Below are 8,965 nucleotides of genomic sequence, written 5' to 3'. Positions count from 1 at the left end.
AAGAGCGCCGGCGGCGGGTAATGGCCTGTGTCTTTGCGCCCTGTGGCCCCAGCTGTGTCTTTGCGCCCTGTGGCCCCAGTCTGCCAGTTTTTCCTGTCGGCCTCTTCTCAGGCCTGCAAGCAAAACACCGGAAGGCGTCAGTGTTGTGGCGATGTGAATGTCCCTCCTTTACAGTCTCCGGGCCTTCTCCCACTGCTGGCCGAGTCGGCACGTGTTCAGGACCTCGTTCTGTGGTGTGTTACACTGGCTTGGAGACAGTCTTTCAGCTCTTTCCTTTTTTCCTCAAATAGTTAAATATCTAAACATAGCCAGCAAGTAATACAGTTGATGCAACTGTACATTTATTAAGTTGTTTCTTACTCTTGCCAAAAGGTTTATCTTACACAGGTAGAGCATCCCTAATCCAAAAATCACAAATGCAAAGTGCTGGAAACCCAAACTTGGCGAGCACCAGCACGGCCCCTTTTCTTGTTCTTTCTGTCCTCCTTCCCTTCGCTTCTTCCCTTCTTCCCTCCTTCCTTCTTTTTCCTTCCTCTTTCCTGTTGCCAGAGGACATGCACATTCACGAGAGAGGAGAGAAAGCGTCCCTCCAGTGGGGCACGGTCACACTGCACTACTTTCCCATTTCTCCTTCCCGTCAGAATTCTGGGGCCATGCACACGCACTTGGCATATCTTTCGAGCCCCCAGGGTCAGGATCTACATCACGGTCCACCAGGTGGGATCTGGCAGTCTGTGCACAGGCTGAACAGCTGTGCTGCAGGGTTGGCCCAGTGCCTTTCTTTTCTTACGGTCCCGTGTACACAAATTGTGTTTTATCTACAAAATTGCTTAAAATATTGTATAAAATTACCTTCAGGCTATGTGTTTAAGGAGTATATAAATCAGGGACCGGCAATTGGTGTAATGGCTATGTTGCTGGACTCCCATGTAGTTGACCGCAGTTCGCGTCCCAGACCCGGTGGCTTAAACTCACGCCAGGCGCTTGTGCGTGTGTGCCCAAGATCCCAAGAGGAGAATGGAAGAGAAGGGATTGTGGTGTGGCCATCACCCCTGGGGGGTGATTTCTCACTTTCTGTCTCTCTGTCTCTGTCTTTCTGGTGAGTACACACGCCCTGTAGCAAAAACCTCAACAACAACAAAAAAAAATAAGGAGTATATAAATAAAAAATGAATTTTGTGTTTGACTTGGGTCTCACCCAAAATCTGGGCACTATCTGAAATCCAAACCACTCTGGTTCCAGGTATTTCGGATGACAGGTACTCGACCAGTAGTAGTTACTAGCTTTCGCTGCACAGCAAACCTGCATGACGCTGTATTTCCTGTTTTCTATTTCCCTACTTGAGCCATAGCCTAATCTTTTCTTGTGTCTCCACAGAATTTACAGGAGGAAAAGGAAAGGAAACTGGAGTGCCTGCCCCCTGAGCCTTCCCCTGATGACCCTGACAGTGTCAAGATCATTTTCAAGTTACCCAATGATTCTCGAGTAGAGCGAAGATTCCACTTTTCACAGTCTCTAACAGTAAGGGCCACCTGCACCGTGTGGAGTGCGCCGTGTCTGTTGCTCTGGTGAACGGGGAGGACCAGAGGGCTGGGCATGATGTCATGGACACCAGGAGGGGTGCAGTGACCGTTGTAGGTTCCTTCAGTTAGTGTGTGCAGCTCAGAGCAATTTAAATTTATTTTTATCTTAATGTTTGAGCTCTGCTAAGGAAAAAAGGTACCACGTAAAGAAGTCCCACAAAAGACTGCGTGTCTGAGAGTGGGAGGCCCCTGGAGTGTCCTCTTTTTGCACTGGCTGCAGAATATCCATTTACTTCATTTCTAATCCTTAATTTCTTCATCTGTTCTTCGGGCAAAATAAGTCACTCCCTCGGGGGACCAGCAGGTGGCGTGGTGGTTAAAATGCTGGACAGTCCCACATGGCTGACTACGGTTCAAGTCCTGGACTTGACGACTTGTTTTCTTACTTTCCGTGTGTGTGTGTGTGTGTGTGTGTGTGTGTGTGTGTGTGTGTCTCACTGGTCAAATTAAAATAAATGAATGATTAAATAAAACAAAAATAATTATTAAAAAAAACACACAAAAAAAACAAATAATAATGGGCCCAGCAGGTGGCGTGGTTAAGGTGCTGGAATTCACACATGGCTGACCACGGTTCGAGTCCCGAACTTGGTGGCTTGCTTTCTCCCTCTCCCTCTCTCTGTCTCTCTTCCTCTGGCAAAATTCATGTGAAAAAAATAGTAAATAAAATAATTTTTAAAAAAAAGAGGACAACTATAAAAAATAATAATAATAGTCACTCCCTGTAGGATTGTTGTTAGAGTTAAGTCCTGTAAAGTGCTCCACGCTATGCCTCACCCTTAGTAAGCACTCAGATCCCAACTATTGCTGTTGGTATTTAGCGCCAGAAGAAAGTTTCTATTTATGGTGAGTGTCGGTCCGTTGCCTTTCCAAATTTGTAGCCTTAATATATCCTGTCATTTCCAGGTCACCAGAAATAACCAGGAGAAAGCCGTATTGGAAAGCAGGGTGCCCGCCACTTGGGCTGGTTGGCACACTCATTGCTCCTCGTTTACTCCCTGGAGAGCGTTGAGCACGTTACAGAATCTTCTCTAGGGCCTCCAGTTTTCCATCTGTAGAATGGAAATATCGCCTGCCCTCTAATAACTTCAGACTGAAAGCACGCCCTGCACTGAGCTGGAGACGCTCAGGTTATACAGATACAGATGGCCAGACGTGAGCCTGGGCGACTCCACTGATGCAGGTAGAAGTTAGGAAGCACCCTGGTGAGAGAGAAGCAAATGATGCCCGTTTTCTTGGTGCACGGTCCATCTCTGCCCTGTGTTTGGGAGCTGGGTCTGTCTGCTTTTGCATTCAGACCTCACCGTTCACACAAGCAGTCATAGCCACAGAGTGCCTTGGCCCCAGCCCTGGCGTAGTGCCGTCTCTGTGGGCAGGTCTACTGGCACCAGCTTCACAGTCCTGCACACAGGACTCTGGTGATGGCACCTGAGCCTGGGGTGGGGTGTAGGGTCTGTATAACAACTCACTGCATTTTTTAAAAAGAAAAAAAGTAATGGGGAGAGGGTAGGGGCCTGCTTTATAGGAATCTTGCTTACATTTTAAGTTTCAGCAGTGTGAGTTCTTCTAGTAACTACCTCACTCCCCACTGAAAATTCACCTGGACCTTGTTAGCGCTGAAGCTGGGTGAGGCGATCCCTGCAGAGGGGAGGCCCATGTGAGAGTGTCAGATCTTGATCAGGGCAGCCTTGTGTAGGTCCGTCAGAGCCCAAGTGGCCCAGGGTAGGGTATCAAAGCCAGGACAGGGTTGGGGTGTGTGACTGCTAAGGCAGGGGTGAAACGGGGAGGCAGAATGAAGTCACGGGGAGGGGGTGTGTGTGTGTGCGCATGTATACTCTGTAGCTTGATTCACCGAGAAGGCCTAGGCACCTCAGCTTCCCAGGAGCAGTGATTATCCCTAAGACCTAGACACCGGCTTCTCAATACCATTGTTCATCAAGAAGCACAGGTGCTGTATGGAGGAATGGTTGATGTCCAGGGCTGGGACAAGGAGAATAAAATATCAGCCTGGGGAACCAGCAGTTAGCGTAATGGCTATGTCGCTGGACTCCCACGTAGTCGACCGCGGTTCGTGTCCCGGACCCGGTGGCTTAAAACTCACGCCGGGCGCGTGTGCGTGCGTGCCCAAGATCCCGAGAGGAGAATGGAGGAGAAGGGATTGCGGTGTGACCATCCCCCCTGGGGGGTGATTTCTCGCTTTCTGTCTCTATATCTCTGTCTGTCTGGCGAGTGCACGCGCCCTACAGTGAAAATCTCTCCAAAAAAATAAAAAAAAATAAAAATAAATAAAAAATAAAAAAAGATCAGCCTGGAGCATCTTGGGCGAGAAAGGAAGGAATTGTTCAGAGAATGACCACGTAGAAATTTGTAGAAGCCAGCCATTGAGGCTAACTCCCTCTGAGCATTAAAGTAGTGGTTATAACATTGTAGCCAGTTCAGCAAACTAGGAAAAGCTTGAGTCTGTGTTGCTATAAGTAAGTAAATATGAAAGTGTGAGAAACAGAATATCCCGATGGTCTCAAAGTACCTCCCCACAGATAACTCCTCAGTTTCAAACAGAAAAGAATAGTTTACAGGAGAGGCCTGGCAGACTCCACCTTAATCCAAGTGAACATCAGAAGTAAGGGGACGGGCTGTCAAGGTGTGGATGTGAAGGTGCTGGATCCCACATGGCCAGCTGCTGGATGAGTCCCGGACTTGGTGGCTTAAAAACATGCTGGGGGTTGGGACCAGCAGGTGGCATGGTGGTTAAGGTGCTAGACACTCCCACATGGCTGACCGTGGTTCAAGTACCGGACCTGGTGGCTTGCTTTCTCACTTTCCCTCTCTCTCTGTGTGTATCTCTCTGGCCCAATTAAAATAAGTGAATGAATAAATAAAATTAAATGATTATGAAAAAAAAAAAAAAACATGCTGGGGGATCGGGACCAGCAGTTAGTGTAATGGCTATGTCGCTGGATTCCCATGTAGTCGACCACGATTCGAGTCCCGGACCCGGTGGCTTAAACTCACGCTGGGTGTGTGTGAGTGCGTGCCCAAGATCCCGAGAGGAGAATGGAGAAGGGATTGTGGTGTGGCCATCCACCCTGCTTTCTCCCTTTGTATCTCTCTGTCGCTCTTTGTCTTTCTGGCGAGTGCACGCGCCCTATAGCAAAAACCTCTCCAAAAAAAAAAACATGCTGGGGAGACCAGCAGTTAGCGTAATGGCTATGTCACTGAACTCCCATGTAGCCGACCGCGGTTCAAGTCCTGGACCCAGTGGCTTAAACTCAGGCTGGGCGCATGTGCGTGCATGCCCAAGATCCCGAGAGGAGAATGGAGGAGGAGGGATTGTGGCGTGGCCATCCCCCCTGGGGAGTGATTTCTCGCTTTCTATATCTCTCTGTCTCTCTCTGTCTTTCTGGTAAGCGCACGTGCCCTATAGGAAAAACCTCTCAAAAAACAAAACAAAACAAAAACATGCTGAGCACTTGTGCGTGCAAGAGAGGAGACTGGAAGAGACAGTATTGTGATGTGACCATTCCCCTTGGGGGGCATTTTCTCACTTTCTCTCCGGTGAGTGCATTGCCCTATAGCAAAAACTTAAAAAGAAAAAAAAGAAGCTGAAAAAATGGGAGCTGTGCCCCTGCCCTGAATAGGGTGTGTGGAGTAGGGCGCAGTGTCATGTGGTGAAGCCCCTTCCAAAGATGCACCTCGAACTCGTAGTAAGCACCAAACAGATAGAGAGGAGTCCTGTGAAATAGCTGACCAGCAGTCTAAAAGGGCGAGGTGCTGTAGCCAGGAGGTAGCATGGCAATTAAGGTGCTGGACTCCCGCTCGGCCAACCACAGTTCAAGCCCAGGCTCTGGAGACTTGAAAATCATGTCAGGTGCATGTGTTTGCATGTCCAGAATCCCAGGATGAAAATGGAGAAGGAATTGTGTCACGGCCATTACCCCTGAGAGGTGATTTCTCACTTTTCTTCTCTTTCTCTCTCTGGCAAGCTTTTAAAAATGTGTGGTCAAGGGGACCAGTGGATGGCATAATGGTTACGCCACTGGATCCCATGTAGTCAACCTGGGTTCAAGTCCTGGACCTGACAGCTTAAAACTCAGGCCGGGTACATGTGCATGTGTGCTCAAAATCCTGAGAAGAGAATAGAGGAAAAGAGACTGTTACTGAGGCCATCCCCCCCAGGGGGTAATTTCTCGTTTTCTGTCTCTGGCGAGTTAATATGCCCTATAACAAAAATCTCTCTCAAAAAAAGTGTGAACAGGGACCAGCAGTTAGTGTAATGGCTATGTCGCTGGACTCCCATGTGGTCGACCCCAGTTCGAGTCCCGGACCTGGTGGCTTAAACTCATGCCGGGCGTGTGTGCGTGCATGTGCCCAAGATCCCAAGAGGAGAATGGAGGAGAAGGGATTACAGTGTGGCCATCCCCCTGGGGGGTGATTTCTCGCTGTTTGTCTCTTTCTTTCTGGCAAGCACACGTGCCCTATAGCAAAAACCTCTCAAAAAGAAAAAAAAAAAAGTGTGACCAAAACATTTAAAAAAAGAAATAGGTAAGGCCACGAAGATGAAGAAAAGACTAAGGATTTCTTCCAGGCTAAGAGATGTGATCAATAAAACCCATTTATTTGGTTTGATTTAAATAGTTTTATGTGAAACTTGAACTTTTTAAAGAAATTTATTTATTCATTCATTTATTTTAATTTGACCAGAGAGAGAGACAGGGAAAGTGAGAAAGCAAGCCACCAGGTCCAGGACTCAGACCGTTGTCGGCCATGTGGGAGTGTCTGGCTCCTTAACTACCATGCCACTGCTGGTCCTGAAACTTGATCTTTTATTGTGAAAGAAACTGACAACTCGAACGGGGCCTGAATAACATAGTACATATTATTCTATCCTGTCTTATTGTATTATGGTAGTCATGTGCTCGTCCCCAGCCTGATTTTCTTTTTCTTTTTCTTTTTCTTTTTTTTTTTGGAGAGGATTTTTGCTACTCGACAGAGAGACAGAGATATAGAAAGCGAGAAATCACCCCCCAGGGGGATGGTCACATGGCAATCCCTTCTCCATTCTCCTCTCAGGATCTTGGGCACGCACGCACGTGCGCCCAGCATGAACTTAAGCCACCAGGTCCAGGACATGAACCACGGTCGACTACATGGGAGTCCAGCAACATAGCCATTATGCCAACTGCTGGTCCCCCCCGCCCCCCGGCCTGATTTTGAAGACTGCACTGTGGTCTTGTAGAAGACTGCCCTGTTTGTAAGACATATACTCTTTAGTATTCTGGGGTGATAGAACATCAGGCGGACAGCTTACTCAACTAGTTCACAGAGGAAAATTCTTGATCCTGGGGACCAGGTGGCATAATGGTTACTTTGCTGGACTCCCACGCAGTTGACCGCAGTTTGAGTCCCAGACCCAATGGCTTGAGTTCAACACCAGGCGCGTGTGCGTGCGTGCCCAAGATCCTGAGAGGCTAGTGGAGGAAAAGAGATCGCGGCGCAGCCAACCCCCAGGGAGTGATTTCTCACTTTCTGTGTCTCTGTCTCTCCAGTGAACACACACACCCTATAGCAAAAGTCTCTCTCAAAAAAATAGTTTCCATCTCCTGTTCTTTCCACTTTTCTGTTATGATTATTTCTAAGTAGAAATGTTTTAGTTTCATATCAGATAAATTGTCCAAAAAAAATCACACGATAGTTCAGAGGAGGACTAGAGTAAGGTTAAGTGATTTCTTATGGAAGCCTGTCCCTGGGAAATGGAAGGACTTCGAACTGCAGTTCCAACATGCAGAGCTTGCTTCGTACCCCAGAGTTATGCTGGAGATGTCGGGGACATTTGACTTCACGATCACGTGTGTGTCTTTCTTACTCCCTTTTTTTCCTCTATGTGACCTCTGCAGGTAATCCATGACTTCTTATTCTCCTTGAAGGAAAGCCCTGAAAAGTTTCAGATTGAAGCCAATTTCCCCAGGCGGGTGCTGCCCTGCGTCCCCTCAGAGGAGTGGCCCAGCCCACCCACGCTGCAGGAGGCCGGACTCAGCCACACGGAAGTTCTCTTTGTTCAGGACCTAACAGACGAATGACGTTCTTTCTTCCTCTCCCTTTCTACCCCATTCCCAAAAAGAAATGGAAAAAAAAAACGAAAACAAAAACAAAACAAAAAATTGAGAGAGAAATTCATATTATTATTATTATAATACAATATTTTTTTTAAAAGACTGCTGCATCCTACGGAAGGACCAGAAACCATGCTGCCTGCAAGAGTCATAGTCTGTGCGCATGCACAGGTGTGTGAGCACGGTCAGCAACGATCGGCACCCTCGGCAAGCCCACCTAACCTGCGGCCTGCGCACGCACCTTCCCGCGATGGAGGCTCTTCACCGCCAGCCAGCCATGTCCCAGCTGGGGAAGGGCCGTCCCCACTAGTTCTTATTCATTCTTGCTTTTACAGAAAATGAAAGTGAAAGACCTTCCTCAGCCAGCTACTCCAGCATCTCCCGAGGACTGGTTCTCCCAGCTCTGCAGAGAGGGAGGAGAAAGCACAGAGCAGAGATGCTCCTCGAACTGCCCACGATCTATGAATGCTTTTGTTTCTGTTGCTTTGTAATGACCAAAGGAATGAGGCTGACATAGGTGTCTTTCCCCCATTAACTTTATTTGATAAAGAGCCAGTTCTTAAACCCATGGGCTCCTTTGCCCACAGTAGTGTAATAAAGGTGCCCCGGGCTGGTTTGTGCTTATTTCTGCCAGTGCTCCTCTCGTGTCCCCAGAGAGGTCCTCCTTCTGGTCCAACTCTTGCTGTCTTCTCTGGCCACCTCTGCATCCATCCCACTTGGAGCAGTGGGAGGGCATCTGGGTTTGTAGCCCTGAAAGACTGCATGTGTGCAGACACAGCGGTGTATGGGTGCGCACTCCCACAGCACTGCAGGTGTTCTGGGCCCGTGCCAGGTGGTGGTTCTGTGGTCTGAACCAGAGGACAGCAGCGCTCCATTCCTCTTCTGCATGTGCTTGCCGTCCCTCCCAGCCCCGAGTTTTTTGAATTGCCAAGGTTGGTGCCTTTCCAGAGAATTTGCAGGGCCTATGGTGCAGCCAGCAGAAGCACACTCCCGCCCTCTCCCGCAGCAGTGTGGTGGTGTGTGTTTGAAAGAGAGGGAGCCAGGACAGACTCAGCCATGTGAGCAGCTGGAAGGCGCATCTCAACTTCTGGTGGAGCGCCTGCGCTGGCGGTTTTTACCCCTCCTTCTATTGCTGTGTCAAAGTCATAGGGTGTTTTTAACCTCTGGATGTCTAGTCTGTGGTGGGATTTATGGTAACGGGTACGTGGGTCAAGCCACGTACTCGCATTCGCCGGTGTGCACTGACAATATTCCAAAGTGTTCTGCAGCTG

General features: G+C 48.6%; 1 protein-coding gene across 1 annotated transcript in view; it reads left to right on the top strand.

The window, feature by feature from the left end:
• FAF2 (Fas associated factor family member 2) overlaps positions 1-8,318 on the top strand; it is a gene marked incomplete in the record, with an annotated part of 50,243 nt that extends 41,925 nt beyond the window's left edge. Inside the window, 2 exon segments of the mRNA XM_027775934.1 lie at positions 1,379-1,522; positions 7,479-8,318. Of these exon segments, the coding sequence (XP_027631735.1) occupies positions 1,379-1,522; positions 7,479-7,661 (327 nt within the window).
• Positions 8,319-8,965: the final 647 nt, after the last annotated feature.

Source organism: Tupaia chinensis, unplaced genomic scaffold, assembly GCF_000334495.1.
Source record: "Tupaia chinensis unplaced genomic scaffold, TupChi_1.0 Scaffold000612_1, whole genome shotgun sequence".
In the NCBI taxonomy this organism is placed as follows: Eukaryota; Metazoa; Chordata; class Mammalia; order Scandentia; family Tupaiidae; genus Tupaia; species Tupaia belangeri.
The sequence above is the reverse complement of the archived record's forward strand: the minus strand, read 5'-3'. Positions and strand labels throughout refer to the sequence as shown.